Source organism: Loa loa (genome assembly GCF_000183805.2).
Source record: "Loa loa unplaced genomic scaffold supercont3.364, whole genome shotgun sequence".
NCBI lineage: Eukaryota > Metazoa > Nematoda > Chromadorea > Rhabditida > Onchocercidae > Loa > Loa loa.
In genome coordinates, this window is record NW_018108544.1 from 32676 (window position 1) to 48791 (window position 16116).

General features: G+C 30.7%; 2 protein-coding genes across 2 annotated transcripts; both read right to left on the minus strand.

Annotated features, from left to right (window-relative positions):
• Positions 1 to 685: 685 nt before the first annotated feature.
• Positions 686 to 7617, minus strand: LOAG_02340 (hypothetical protein). Its single transcript, XM_020445981.1, has 14 exons — positions 7486 to 7617; positions 7064 to 7172; positions 6601 to 6686; positions 6254 to 6400; positions 5899 to 5980; positions 5220 to 5299; positions 4711 to 4780; positions 4185 to 4274; positions 3621 to 3740; positions 3396 to 3535; positions 3078 to 3212; positions 2345 to 2477; positions 1668 to 1863; positions 686 to 1073 (listed from the first exon to the last, which is right to left on the minus strand). Exons 1-14 carry the CDS (start codon positions 7543 to 7545, stop codon positions 890 to 892), a joined length of 1632 nt encoding a protein of 543 aa, XP_020303624.1. The 5' UTR covers positions 7546 to 7617; the 3' UTR covers positions 686 to 889.
• Positions 7618 to 9824: 2207 nt separating this feature from the next.
• Positions 9825 to 11686, minus strand: LOAG_02341 (hypothetical protein). The gene is made up of 5 exons (XM_003137879.2): positions 11543 to 11686; positions 11190 to 11304; positions 10859 to 11003; positions 10408 to 10595; positions 9825 to 10072 (listed from the first exon to the last, which is right to left on the minus strand). Exons 1-5 carry the CDS (start codon positions 11605 to 11607, stop codon positions 9935 to 9937), a joined length of 651 nt encoding a protein of 216 aa, XP_003137927.2. The 5' UTR covers positions 11608 to 11686; the 3' UTR covers positions 9825 to 9934.
• Between the last annotated feature and the right edge of the window lie 4430 nt (positions 11687 to 16116).

A 16116-nucleotide genomic window follows, 5' to 3' on the forward strand; every position in this document is an offset into this window, starting at 1 on the left:
AGATCAAGGTGAGCATGTCGGGTTTTTTTACCTTTCAAATAATGCATCTGAAAGGTCAGTTAAATTTTTCGGTTAAATTGTGTCTAATGGTCAGTATTATCCATCACCTCATCGTCCATGCAACATTTTCTCTTAGACTTAGACTTGCATAATAAACAAAAAATCCAACTTTTCGCTAGCATAAACTCAAAAGTTTAATGATTTGCCTCGACCATGTTGATGAAACGGTAGCTGACCTAAGGCATGTCCTTAATTTGAGAACTTCATATTACGGAATTAAAAAATTGTAAATTGAGATGTAATCCTTTAATACAAGTATCTATTTGTATTAAAATTATCAACATTGTCCAATTGGATGAACGATATCTCCAAATGTGTCACATTTATTACAATCATATGTAAACTTTTAAAATATATTAACGATCCCAGCTACCAAAACTTTCTGTTTTACTCTCAGTTCACAAAATAATGATAAGAATAAAATGTTATGCAGTGCAGCAAATCAGGGCAAAAGCCAAAAACATTTGTTTTCGGTTCATGCAAAACATAAAATGCATTAAAATTACATAAAAGGATATCTGAATCTTTCCCATAATAAGACATCTTTCCTTCTCCTCTCTTTCATCATTATAATTTTCTGATAATTTTCCGACATCTCAAGTAATCATCGTTTCTTCCTCCTGTACTTATTATACCTTACAACTATAGCTACATGCTATCCAATACGAAATCAACAGTGACATGTGCTAGTTATACATTATGTCTCTAACTTTTTCTGGTATGTATTATCAAACAGAAAAATTGCATTCGCATGTAATCGTAATACGTTGATAAGTCAAACAAAATTATATGCAAAGCTATAACAATTGTAGTAAAGTTTTATTCTGTTTTATTCTGAGTTCCTTTTCAACCATGATGCAATGCTCGTTTTCACTTTGGTACCTGTATCTGCAAAATATTTACTAGTGTTAACAACAGCTGATGCTACACGGCGACCACTTCCCGTACCACCAACTGAATGCTCCATACGTAGCAAAACATCCGATATACCAAGACCACCAGCAAATGGATGCCTGCAATGCACAGATAATCTTATCTCTCAAATGAATCTTTTATACAACATGTCAAACCTTTCATGAACCTTATACACAACATGTCAAACCCTTCATGAACCTTTTATACAAGATGTCAAAGTCTTCAAGATCGCTTTACAATGAGAGATACAATCTTCCAGATAAGCCTATCATTTTGTATTATAATATAATGGATGCCGACTAACTATTGCAATAACAAAACAAGAGTGAATGATTATGATAACGACAAAGGATAATAATATTTGCACAATCTTAGACACCTAAAGGATTTTGCTGAGAAACTAGCGTCTTAAAGATAACAAGGAGTGACTAGGAAGTCGTTAAGAGAGAAAAATGTTTTTAAGAGCAAAATTTTAAGAGAAGAGAATTATATTATCTACTTTGCAGCAAAATATCAAGTTTCATGGAGAATTTAACGCTTTAAACGAAACTTAAGTGAAGTCAACAATCAATACAAAGTGAAGCAAAGTAAACAATATAAATGGTAGACACTGACTACTTTCTTGAAGCCAAACTAATACTTTATACAGTAACGGGTTACACACTAAAAGGAATAAAATTGAAAAGACAAACCCTGGAACGGTGGATGCCAAATCAGGATAGTCACCACAGGACCAAATCCGATAATTATTGCTCATTTTCCACTCAGCTATGAATGCTTCATTAAAATCATCCAGGGAATCTTTCAAATCAGCACGAACAGTAGCTATGAGTGATAACAGATATGCTTGCATTTGCAACCGTATCCAATCATCACTACCTTCCCAACCTGTAATTAAAAAATAAGAAATTATACTTTGAAAGAAATTTTGAAACAAATTTTTAGAATTTTCAAAAGGTTTAAAAGTAACATAAAACGAATAAAGTAATCAATTTAGTTACGGCTTAATTTGTTTATATACCTCTCTTACCTCTCATTTATTAATAGTAGCTTCTCCAAAAAGTGCCTTACCTATTATAGCGTCAGTAATTAGCCCAAATATCTAAAACATTAATTTCTTTCAAATTTCAACCAAGAATTTCACATATTCAATTACAGAAGTTGTGACTAAAAATTACAAAACATCACAGTTGAATCTAAAGCAATTAAAAGCATACCAGACGATAAATGGTAAGCTACAAACAGTATAAAAATGTAAGAATTCCTAAGTTATCACTGAAGATTTTCGTGATAATATCTATTGCGATTCTGAGCAGAGTAATAATCAATTTAATAACAAATACTGACATGAAAATAGCAAAAAGCATACTTGGTAATTTAGCATTTGCTTCCATTTCTTTTAATATAAAATCGACAAAACGTAAATCTGCAGCTGTTAATGCCAACGATCGTTTTAACTCAACATCAACAATATCGATACTTCCATCGCCTACTTCATCAACCTTAAAAAGAAATTTTGCAATTTTCACATCTGGAGAAAACTGTAACAAAATAACATCAAATGTTGCCTAGAACCAGCTCATGAAAGTTTCATTACTTAGTATTCTTCTTTGTTTGAATATCTTACCTGTTCAAGTGAAATAAATGTAAGGAAATCAGGTCTTCCAGCTATTTGATCAGTGTAAACAGCTTTTTGCTGGTGATACTATCATTACATGGACACAAGCAAACGCTATTGCTCGAAAATATATCTTATTGTGCCATTCAACTATTAATTCCGTTTATGGTATCTTTCGTGAACTATAATAATTAGATTCCGAAATGTAAAAGAAGCATACCGTGCCTCAGTAAAGCTTAACAAAATGCAACCACACGTTTTTCTGATTGTTTACATAGAATGCGCTAAAATATAAAATAAAGTACACTTTAATTTATTCATCTTTCTATAATGCTGATGATGGTACTACAAGGGAAGTACTTGATGCATATGTCCAAATTTCAAGATTTCGAAATAAACTAAGAATCATCGGTAATATAAAATCCTAAAGTGTAATAGTATAGTAGAAGTCTTTTTCTTTTTAATAAACAGAAAGCTTATTTACAGTAACTATAACATCCAACAAATCACGACGTTGAACAAACAGAGCATTCGTTGCACCGATGCAGTAAGCTCGTGTCATATCGGAACGAATCATATCCAGATGGCTGATACTCAAGTAAGGATGAAATAATGAACCCTATAATGATTGATATTCGTCTTTTTATAGAGAGAAAAAAAGGGATGAGAAATAAGAAGAAAGTTTCAATTCGTAGTCGTAATCCTCACAATTGAGAATTCATAATCGTAATTTAATGATTAATTTACGAATATGGCTTTTAGATCCTAACTTTAAAATCCATATTTCAAGCAAAATTATTACTTTCGTGAAAATACTTAGTGGGAAACCGTACGAATCGGTGGCCAGTATTTGCTTTCGGTTCAAATTTGAACAGCTTTTACCACTACTATCACTTGACAACTGTATTTCGGACACGCAATCCCCGTCTGATGCTGATAAATCTTAAAATAAAAATAGTTTAATAGTAAGGAAGTATATAATTTCAATTCAGATATTTATTTAGCAAAATCATACTAAAAGTAAAACCTTTGTGAACAAATTCTACGGGGTTGTTTCCACTCACTTTGTTTCTTTCGAAATTTACGCTAACTGTCATGTCATCGCCAAATTTTAGAGCTGTGTCAACTAATATATCTTGTCCCACTTCTAAAACAAAAAGGAACATTTATGTCCTACAACGGTTATCGGAAGATGAAAAAATAAATCAACACTTTGATTCAAGTTAGATTTTCATTAAAATAGCTCTTAAATTGGAAATATACATCGCACATTGAAAATATACACCTGAATTTGCAACTGGAAAAAAAATCAGTGCTAAATTTGCGGAAAGCAAAACTGATTTTCTTATTCAGAAGTCCATTAATTGCAATAAAAAAAATTACAAATTGTTACAAAATTCAATACTATAGAATTTGAAAATAGATGATTACTTATTTTATTTCCTATAAGAGAACACCGAAAAGCTGATGAGGCGAAAATAGACTTTATGCCAAATAGTTATGCACAAATACTTTATCCACTACTCAATTTCATGTTATAAATATAAGTAATGGAATAAAATTAGAAACAATAATTATATGCTAACCATACCAAAATTATCATTATCCACAGTTATATCTAAACATTTTAGCGAATTTGGATTGTATGCAGCTGCATGAAACAAGCCTTCTTCGACCAATCCTAAATAAATTAAAAACTGCTTGAATCATTTACTTTCTTCTAGATTTGGAAAATGAGAAAAAGTGAACTGTGAGTGATAACACGGAGATGGATCTAAGACGTTCGAGTATTACAAACAGAAAAAATAAGTGCCGGAGAGCTTATTACACATGGTCGGCAATCAAATACAAATCAAAAGAACAAAAGAATCACACTAAAAATGCAATAATAAAACAGTAAATTGCTACTGCTCTTCGAGAAAATATTCAAATATTTAACAAATATTGCAGAAAATTTAAAAGTTAATTTTAAAAATTTGCTAGAACTATTTTAAGCCGAAACCTATAAAATTCTCCTAAGAATTTGAATGGATCAAAAACCAACAGGTATATTTCAAGAAAAAACAAAAAAAAAAGATGCTGCAAAAAATGAAGGACTCTGCTAAAAAAGACATTACGTGGAAAAAGTGAAGTGAGTGCAACCATCAGCTGACTTAATTGAAATACTGGCGATATGTAGAACACAACCTAAACAACAGCATACCTTTTAAAAAAAAATTTCATAATTAAACACCGAAGAAAATCTAATCAACAATATTTAGCTTTATATAAGGAATGAACAGAAAGGAAAAGAAGAAATTCTGAAGACAAAAGATGGTTAGAAAATGAATTCTCTGGTCGAACTATGATTATTCAACATAATGTTATTCTTTATGACAATAATGCTGCATGCTAGAGTGAGCCGTAATTGGATTTCTCAAAAGAAAATTATTTATAAATAATTTTTGTTTAGCTGAATTATCCCTTATTCTCAATGCATCGTTGTCATTACATTGAGAATAATAATGAAACCACAACACTTAATTGAATTTCCTAAATTATTTTCATGACTTTCAAAAATTTTTTTTGAAATAATTCAAGGAGATTTCAAGATTAAATAAAATTTTCCTGGAAGAGAACAAATTACCTTCTTTTCTAATAACAACAATTTGAATAATACTAATACGCGATGTCTGAATGTCGTTACAAGAGATTGCACTGAGATATCTGCAAAAATATTTTTCTTTGTTTACAAAAAATCTTTGGAAAATTCATAGTTTCACGTTACGACTATCTACTAAGATTGATGTGCAAACTTGAAACGTTCCGAAACGAGAGAAATTGATGCCACATAAGTTTCTCACATCCGCAACATTTCAACATTACATATCAACCTTAATAGATAATAGTATACTAAATGAAACAACACAAGACTTATATATCGACATTAAAAAAAAAAAAGAAAAAAAATAAAAACTATACAAATAATTGAACAGAAAGACATGAAAATTACTTCGTTGCTAACTTCACAACTTCAGAATGCTAATTTATAGATGTATCTTCACGTTCAATCAATTCTTACGACAATTTTATTTAGGCTTAAATGCTTTTATGTTGCTCCAACTATTATTACTGAATAAAGTTGAAATTTAATATCAAAATGACCTAAACGTCAGTTTTCTGAATACTCTTCTGAGCAACATTTTAAATATCTCATAAAAAAAAAGAAATAAATATCTCATAAAAGTTAATCATTTTAAATATCTAATAATATCTCATAAATATCATTTAAATATCATCATAAAAATATCTCATCAAATACATACCCATAACTGCAGCTTGCTCATCAGCTACGGTATCCGGAAACATTTCACAAAGATTTTCATACATTTGGCGCAGCACATCAACCTACAGATTTCGCAAGATAATGTGAAAAAAAGCGGTGGGAGAGTTAATCATTAAAACTTTTCCCTCCTCCGTCAAATTTTCTAAGTGAGATTTTTCCTACGTGAGATAACTAACAACATGAAATCAGAGGAAGTGTCAAAATATCCTCGCCTAACTTTTCAACAGTTATTCATTTAATACCATGATTGTAATCCAGACTCCAATGATCTATTCTATCAAACTTTTAAGGACCGATTAGTCGAAGAGAAATGAAAAAGCGATCCAAAAAGCCACCTTAGCAAAATCCCTTTCGTTAAAATAAGCTTTTGTGATAAGTTGTAATTTAGCGGTCAATACGCCAAAAAGTGGTACTCGAGATAAGACGCAAACACTCTTCTGTACACTACTCCGGGTGACATCCGTTGATTTGTTCAGAAGATCCTTGAAGCACAAAATTTTTGAACTTAATTAATAATTGAAAAAAAGAAAAACTGAAATAACTCCTTCGTAATGAAAATAACGAAAGCAAACTTGTTACAACGGTGAAAACAATAGGAATAGCACTAAATGAGATGATAATGATGCAAACGATGATAATAACTGTAACAGTAATAATATTAATAGTGAACAAAAATAGTAACCTTGGTAGAAATCTGGCGATAACATGAAATTCCAAAGACTGATCGATTCGGATCATTCAATGATGGCAACAGAAAGTATATTACGTCTAAAATCATTTTAAAAAAGGAAGAGATCAATATGATTATTCCATAAACTTGACAAAAGAACTAATATATATAGTTGAAAACTTAGCCGAAAAAAGATGTAAACAGACAATACATTTCTATTTGTCCATTCTTTGAAGACTACCTCATAGATGATTATCAATGCAACAAAATCTCAAAATCTTTAAATATGTAAAGTTTACCTTTAAAAGCACGAAAAAAGCGAAGTTTCCTATTGTCTTGGAGTAAAATGAATGTTATGAGAAATGAAGAATACAACTAAGTATAAAAATTAAATAATATTTTCAACATTATTGTTCAATAAAGATAATAAAAGCAGGGAGAAAGACTACAAAGCATGTATAAATTCCACATGTACCATGATCGACGTTATGCGCACCATCAGGAAGTGCAAGTGACGGTAAATTCTGCCACGCTAATGGAAGTTCTCCTTCATTATCTGTTATAGGTGGATAACAGTATTCGACCTGAAAAGAATGATCAGAGATATATTTGTACTTAATTATTTATAAATCCCTAATTAAATAGACTACAATTGAAAATTCTGATAAAAGAAATATTGTAAAGCTCACAAAATTATATTATTTCAAATAGGAGATTTTAAAACACCATTAATCCTTACTTTACCTAAAATTTCATTTATTAAATTCACCGAATGACCTTATCTACAAATGTTAGTCAGTGACCTCTCCAACTCAATCCCAGCCTTACTCATCAATTCACTGATCCTACCAAATTTACTTGATAATCAGTATTGCTTCTGTTAACTTCATCAATTACCTGACATCCCCGTTTGTGATGAAAACCAATGACGGCAACGTAAAGAATTGAATTGACCATTCATGAAAGAACATTTGATGCTTACAGAGCACAAACATTTAATGACCTGTCAATATTGAGTAACATCTGAAAAAAAAAAAAAAAAAAAACCAACAGTTACGTGATGAAACGTAATATCTAAAATCAAATACATATAACAAGAAAAATAATATACGCGAAATGAAAATAATATAGTATGACATCATCATGCCACAGATAACGTAAAAATAAAATAACATAAAATTACAAATATAACATGAAAACTACAAAAGAAATTATAAATAGATCTGCTATGAAATATATGATAATCAAACCTAAATATAAACCAATGTAATGTATTATTTTCAAATGTGAAATATCAGATATAAGTACAATATGTGATCAAATTACATAAACCAGTGTGCAATAACGTGATGTAAGTAATAACAATTATAATTCAGCAAAAGCTTACGTCAAACCTGACTGATACCATCAAATGATTGACGTATAGAAAATAAAAACTTAAGAAATCTAATCGTTTAAAAACGACCAATTCCAAAAGTTTCATTTTTGATTGACATATGTTAGGTTCATTTCAGTATTATATTTCTCAACGATTCCCTAAGTTTCAACAGCTATTTTTGCTTTGACTGCTTATCAGTTACCTGCCGTCATTCCATTCCCGCTTCTGCCATCATATCAAGTTTCATAAAACATTTATAAATTAAGTGGTAATACAAAAATAAACACTTGAAATATGTGAATTCAACTATTTTTATGATGCATTACGGTATCGATAACATTGTCACTTCTTCCCATATGGCAATCTTAACAATACCGCTGATTTTTAAAAGTTTGTGAAATATCTAAACATGAAGAACTAATGAAATATAAATCGTAATCATTTGCTGGATATTATACAACTATCTGCCATATGTAAATCGTAACATAGCAAATAATGCGACAGACTGATTTCTTAGTACCAAATTTTATTCTCATTCAATCAAACAATACAATATACAAAAAATTAAAGCACAGATTGTTTAAAACCGTTAATATGCAAATAGAAAAAACGCGTTTATTTAATTAAGGAACAAGATGTAGATTTTTTATTCAGATACGGCAAGTTCCGCAGGAAATATCCAGAAAAAATTAAATCAATACACCAGCAGAAACAAACGAAACTGTTACCTAATTCCGTCTGCAGAACTACAGCGACGTAGTTAAGGAATATAACTCATCGGAAGCTGAAAACACATTGTTCATACTTAACTTAAAAAAATTTCATTCGCATAAGGCACCTGATTCAGAAAGTTGGATAACAAATACCTACCGATAGTCCATAAAAGTTTTGCGAGACCCGAAAATTGCTCATATAACTAAAAACAAAAATGAACAAATAAAACAGTAAATCTACTGAAAAACCTAAAGCAATCAAATATTTACGGCAATTTGATAAGCGTAATTATATGGGTAGGATAAATAAAGATTATAAAAATAACAATAACTGGATGATCCATGAAATAAAGGCGAGATCAAAAATGTTCGAAAAAAAACGATTTAGGCTGTGGCGCTGTAGAGAATTTCAATATTTTAGCAATGGATAGTAAATCGCGACATTTAAAATTGTCAGATATTCAAATGAATGCTTTCGTATTATAGTGCCGATATATGCTTTACTTGGCGAATATTCATCCATTCGAGAAAGCTCAGAATATCAACCGTTTTTACTATTTTCTTTCTGGATTTCTTCCCTAAGTTTACTTATTGGGTAGACTGTTATATGTTAAAAAAATATGCTAAATATGTTAAAAAAGGAACATGTTTTCCTCAAAAAAAGGAAAAAAAGAGGAAACATTAGAAGGAACAGAGCTGGAATAACCACAACCTAAAAGAAGGAATAAACGTTTTACATGTTCACCATGAAAATACAAAGACATAATTGCTTGAGCAAAACAATGAGTTCATGTGCTACCTGAATTGCCTTACTGTTTAAACGTTAACTGAATGATATAATGATCCAAAAATGAAAACTTTGGACCAGTACAATTTTAAGTGAATCACCAAATTCTAAAACTATTATATTTTTGTATGATGGATGGCATGATTCAGCAAGTACTATCAATCACAATCCCGTAAGCATGCGTACCGATGAGATCGTAAATACATCATGACGGTATGAAAACCACTTCTAACGGATACCTGTTAAAAACAATTGCAATCTTGTATGCAAAAAAAAAAGACAATGCGAACAATTCATATAAAATGAATTTGAAAATTTCAAATAATTCAAATATCTAAAAACTTTTCCCAAAAGGAAATCCAGTATTAAATTTACTGAGCCATTAGCTTCTACATGCTTTCTAAATTAAAGCGACTTCTTGGTTCTCCGGATAAGCTCAAGAATCAATAATACAGAAACGAATATACATCACGAATTTAGTAGCCATGGATTCTCTGCAACAGTACACGGTGTGCGGTCCCCATAATCATACAGTAATTCTTCACCAGTACCGATGTTTCGCTTAGCGATCAATATCAAATGTTTCGCTCCATTCAATTCAACAACCTTAACGTAATAATATATAGATTCATTTCGTTTTCACATAAACGAACGAATTAATATAACAACATTGTCACAACTGATTGCTATTAACACACGTAGTGTGATTCAAAGACATTGCCAAGAGAATAGCGAAGAAGTGAATTGAAGTCTTAGTGTACACAGCGTTTACGATGTTGAATAGAACAATGATCTGATGCAATCTATCTCGAAATGTTTCGACACTGTTTCCCATTCACTGCCATTAATCCAATGTCAAAATTGCAGGACAGGTGAGTGTGGGAAAAGCGAAATTTTTTAAAAAAAAGCAGAAAAACAAAATTTCTCTACATTTAACATACTTTTGTTTTGAGATTCGGTTTAATCACAGAATGATTTATCAGACGTCCCTTGTAGGGTGTTTCATCTGTAGCATCAACACAATATTGCTTATTTTGATATTTGAAAAAATACATAAATGAGCCAATGCTATTATCTTTGGCATATTCTCGTTCGCGAATCCTTGCCAGTCTCAGATCAATTATTTCACCTGAAACCTTACGTTAAGATTATAACATTAGCACCTTCGGCAATCAATTCATCATCTCATTCCAATCGATTTTCTAACTGATAGAGATGAATTTGCAAAGTAATCCAAAGAGATCAAAAGACATAACTGATCTCCACCTAATAACAGAAAATGACTCCATCATCACAACAAGTCTTGGCGAATTTTTAAACCCTGACTCCATAAAAGTGAAGTGAACTCCAAAGTCTGCACTACACCATATAATATATTGATCTCAATTTTACCTTTATACTCGACCACAAATTCATTCTTTTGAAAACTTCGCAAGGTACGAATTCCACGACCTTTTTCTTCGCATTCGAAAATCTCAAGGAATTCCTCATTACTACCTGTTAAAATAGCATTTGCCATTGCATCACGCTCTTCTTGCTGTAAATATCGGAAGCAAAACTTAAAATATAATCGTAGAAGTGATTTTTCAAAATGTGAAATAATTTTTTGGGGAAAAACTCTTACATCAAAAAAGTTTGACATCCTGAATTTCTTGCCGAACTAACAAACGCACAAGAATCTGCTAAATATTAAGAATTACAGTAACCTAAAAAAAGAACTGACTTCAAGCTGTTTTTCCGTTTTTCGATTGCTTCGACGAAGCGGAAAGTACTCGGTGATTTTATGATTTGAAGTATCATCGGCTTTCTCAGTTCCTTTCCCAACAGATCTTTCCTTCCTGCAAAAGAAGAAAAAAAAATGTTGAGAAACATTACTTGTCATATTTGGATGAAAAACGAGGTTAAAAACTATGTTATTCATAGTGAGAAAAACGAAGAGAACTGGTAAGATAGTACGCAGTTAATTAGCAACAACACTCGTTAAGGCATAATCGAAAAGCTAAAAGAGGAACGGTTTTGATCGATGAGATGTGAATGAAGTTATTTACTGCACATAATATAAAAGAAAATATATACCTTGCCATCTTTTTCTTAGCACTTCGAAGACCACCACGTTTGCGATCGACTATTTTGTCAAGCATTCGATTCGACAACGCTGACAGTGGCAAACCCCTGAAATCAGCTCGTACAAATAGTAAATTAAAAAAAAAAAAGGAAAAACTGAGGGTAAACGATCTCATAAAATGAAAAATCTCTTCATAGAAAAAAGACGTTAAGTAGAAGACTAGTTTGTTTGTCGAGGATTTCGGGAAATTCCAAAATCTAAACCAATCATTTTTCTTTCCTCTTCCCTTTCCGTTTAAAGAATTATTATTATTGTGACCTTATTTTCGTTATTTTACAGCTTTTTTAGCTCTAATTAATTGCTTACCAGCCCACAGTCAAGTGAATACAAAAGTTAAAAAAAATTAAATCCATGAGAATGCTCATTCTAAGGTAACGATAAAATAATTCATGCTAGTTAATACTTTAAAGTATGAATCAATGTACGATAAATAAATGATTGTAGAATTCATCTTCTCATTTGAAATTTATTCACTTTTGTGCGCTCTCTTCATAAATTTAAATTACAACTACAAACAATTTTTACTAAACTAAAATCTGACTCTTCCAATTTGTTGTGGTACAACTAACTAGCAAAATATGTTATATTGGTCTTGGAACTTAATGTTCAAGATTTCAAAATGACAAAAACACAATTCATCTCGCCCCGCGCTTTTTACAAGCTAAAATATCTTTATACATGAAAGTTGAAATTCAAATGTTTAGTATCCTGAACTTACTTCAACCTTACTTCGTGCTTAATAGCACAACCAAAAAATTCAAAAAATGTATTTGAAATTTATTACTTGTGACAAAATTAATTCAGTGATATCCCACATATTTGGTATGAAGTGAAAATTTGTTACTCAATTTAAATAATCGGAATTAAATTTAATTCTTAATCCTTCGCATAATCACCATACCCGTACATCAACAAATTAATTCTATGGAATCAAAATTCGGAGCGGAAAAATTTGAAAATTGGCGCCGGTGAAAACTGACCGATGCAGCAGTATTGTCTGGCGTTTCTCGTCCGTACCATACGTGAGCCGTATTGTAAGGACCATGGTTACGTCACGTTACGTAGTATCACGTTTAAGGTGGCATTGAATGATACGTAAAATTGATAACTATGAATAATTTGGATACACTGACAGGAATTCGTCGCTCATATCAACAATATCTTTCGCTGCAAACCATTAACATGACATATGTGTAAAAAAAAAGCAATAGGATTCGTAAAAGAATGAAGAGTAGGGAAACATAAATTTTGATCCATCTATGAAATTCTACAAAAGCACAACAAATTCCATAAAAATTATTATAACAGTACAATTAGCAATCGTCTTTCCATACTCATTTCTTATATGAAGCTATAAGCTATAATATCAATATAGCATGTAGGTTGACAAGAAAACATTATTAGATATGCTTATGAAACACAGCAACAGTAACATATATTTCACAAGAATAAATGTTACAAAAACAACACGTCTGACTGTTTATATGTCAAATAGCTCTTTTGTCAAATCAACCATCAATCGATAATTGGTTATAGAACAATTTGCTGACTTTTGCTGAAACTCTGCAGTTTGTGAATAATTTTACTAGTGAAAATTTTTTTTTCTTTTTTTTTGCATGATACTAACGTTATAGTTCACGTGCGCGGGATTTTTTAATACCTCTAATACAGCATATATACAGCTTATCCATCGCATGTTCTAGTACAAAAAAGTAATTCTGAAAAAACTCATTAATGGATAAAATAAAAGTAACTACTTGTGCTTGCTTAATTAGCCATTAAAATATCATTTATTTCCTCAAATATATGTTACGTTGAAATCTACTTAACAAAAACATTTTGGTATATAAAAAGGATATAATAGGATATAGATTATTGGTGTCTACATTTACATTATACATATATATGCGTAAGGAAAATATTTGCAATGACCTCACGTACTATCTAGGCGACCTCACGGTATCACAATCATACATTGCACCTTGTTTCGTAATGGAACACGTCCATTATGGTGGGACATTATGCAACAGACGCAATACCAATCAATTTTTATATAACGAAAAAAAAAAATAATCATGAACATTTTTTTCTTAACACATTATGTGTAAATCGATCATTTCATGACATTATTCCATCATTCTATCTTGCAAAAAATTGATTTCTTGTAGTATTCGATGAATGAATGCATGGTATGCATGCATGTATGCATTGCAATATTTCATAGCAATTGTATGTATAATATTTCACATACATTTCATGATACATTCATGCACCATTTTATTTTGCAAAAATTTAATAGTTACTTAAAGTATTCGATTAATGTATGCATGCGTGTATGCATTAAAATTTTTCTTTGCAATTTTTCTATGTGTAACATTTCACATTTCGTGCATTTTATGATTTCTGCATCATTTCATTTTGCAATAATTTAGTATTTGCAGTATCTGATGAATGCAAAGCATGCGTGTATGCATTGCAATATTTCATAGCAAACCATCTTACACCTCCTAATCATCTATACGATAATCGTAGGTATTTCGTGCATTCCTTGATATATCCATTTATTATTTCATTTTGAAAAAATTTAATTGTAACATGCATGCATGCATTGCAAGATTTCATAGTAGTAACATATCGCAATACCTGCATCTCATAGTTGTGAATTGATCATCTGCAAGATGAATACGGGTACTTCTTGGTCGATTTATTTTATGGCATTTTCACTACGAACACGATCATTTTATACTACTAATGTGCAATTTTTTCATTTTTATTTTTTGATCATTTCAAGGTCATATTAATGAGTAATGTTCATTTTCGAACTTTTTTTTCCTATTATTTTTAGTTTTAGATTAGTCTAATAATAGAAAGTAAAAACTGAAGTCGATGAAAGGAAAAAAAAAAACTATTTGTCATTTGTATACCACGGATATTTCTTGGCCGAATAAATACTTGGCGGAAAATATTTCTGTCTTTCAATAAAACTCAGTAGAAATTTGTGTTCACATTTCCAAACAAAACTTTTTTTCTTACTAATTAAATTAAAAAGGTTTTGAAGTGTTTTTCCATTCCTTTGTCGATATTCTCGAATTTCTTTTCTGTAGCCATTTATTGTGAAAACTTGAGAAATGATTAATTCGATGAGCAATTGAAGAAGTCCATTTAAAATTCAATGAAATTAGGCAAATTGTAAAGAGAGGAGAGAAGACATTAATTGGTTTTGATTTCAAAAATGTGTACTAACAAATGGAATATTGTTATATGGTAACGGGAAAGTAGCATTTGCAAAACATTAGAAATTTATATGTAAAAAAAAAAAAGGCGATAAATGCACTTTTTGCTGGAAGGAATTGTTTGCGCAAAAAAAAAAGGATCTCGTGTAAAATGAGTAAAGGAAATGAATTATAAATAGAATAATTTCAGATAGTTTACAAATAAAATGTAATCAGGAATAATTTGGGAGGAAAAAAAGGAAGAAATTGAATCTAGAAAGCAAAAATTTTCTTTTTCTTTAGGTTAATTGGAAAAGATCGATAGAAAGGGAGGAAGAAAAAGGAATAAAAAAAGATGAAGTTAAAATTAGGATTTGTTTGGGTGCCAAATGTATGTGCTAATTTTAATTGCAACTTACTCGATTAGCTTAAAGTTAAATCCTCAACAATGTGTACTAAAAGCTATGGTGCTAATTAGTAACTTTAAAAGTGTACCAAAAATAGCTCATATTTAAACATTAAATGGCATACCAGAGATGGCTCATATTTTGTAAAATTGTAAAATTATGAATAAATTTAAATTATTTGACATATAATTTGAAGTAGAAGAGTGAACAATATCAAAATGTCAAAATGATTTCCATCATTCATTGACAAGAAAATTGGGAAGGGATAGGCTAAAGGAAATTGATGGAACAAGATAATTATCAAGAAAAGTGTAAAACTTCAAAGGAACAGAAAAAAAGAAACAATTCAAAAAGGTAGCGAATATAACCTCGAAATTTTTCAGCAATTAAATTTTAATTAGATGAAAGAAAAAAAAGAAAAGAAGAGCGAACAACCAGATATGGCGATGTCACTTTTTGTTTTTCTCTATGATAAGAACAGACTAAGGAATTGAATCTAAGAAATAAATATATGCGATGCTTTTGATTAACCTCTCTAATGAATTTTATGAACCAAATTAGCATCATAACCCCTCATTCCATTTCTTGGCCAATTACCGTCCTTCATTGCTTTTCGTATCTGCCAAATACTACCAAGACTATTCTCTGGGTGTGTGTGTGTGTGTGTGTGTATGTGTGTGCGTGTGTGTGTGTGTGTGTGTGCACACATCCAAAAACATAAAAATCTTTCATCGATAATCAGCAACAAACTCCTAATTTTGGGAATATCCTGATAACAAATGACCAGCCTTTAGCTGTTACATTATCGTAACATCATCTCATACGATGTCAAATATGGCTAAGCAAAGAGAAAATAATAACTGGAATGAAAATTTTGATGGAAAATTATTTCGATAATATTGGTTT

Bases quoted from the DNA above. Each gene is read 5' to 3' on its own strand.
- LOAG_02340 (XM_020445981.1), bottom strand. From the start codon at position 7,545: ATGGTCAATTCAATTCTTTACGTTGCCGTCATTGGTTTTCATCACAAA. The intron at 6,687-7,063 runs GTACATGTGGAA...AAATGATTTTAG, and splicing joins TGCGCATAACGTCGATCATG to ACGTAATATACTTTCTGTTG. The intron at 1,864-2,344 runs GTATGCTTTTTG...TTTTAATTACAG, and splicing joins AGCAAATGCTAAATTACCAA to GTTGGGAAGGTAGTGATGAT.
- LOAG_02341 (XM_003137879.2), bottom strand. From the start codon at position 11,607: ATGCTTGACAAAATAGTCGATCGCAAACGTGGTGGTCTTCGAAGTGCT. The intron at 11,305-11,542 runs GTATATATTTTC...CTTCTTTTGCAG, and splicing joins GCTAAGAAAAAGATGGCAAG to GAAGGAAAGATCTGTTGGGA. The intron at 11,004-11,189 runs GTCAGTTCTTTT...CGATATTTACAG, and splicing joins AAACGGAAAAACAGCTTGAA to CAAGAAGAGCGTGATGCAAT.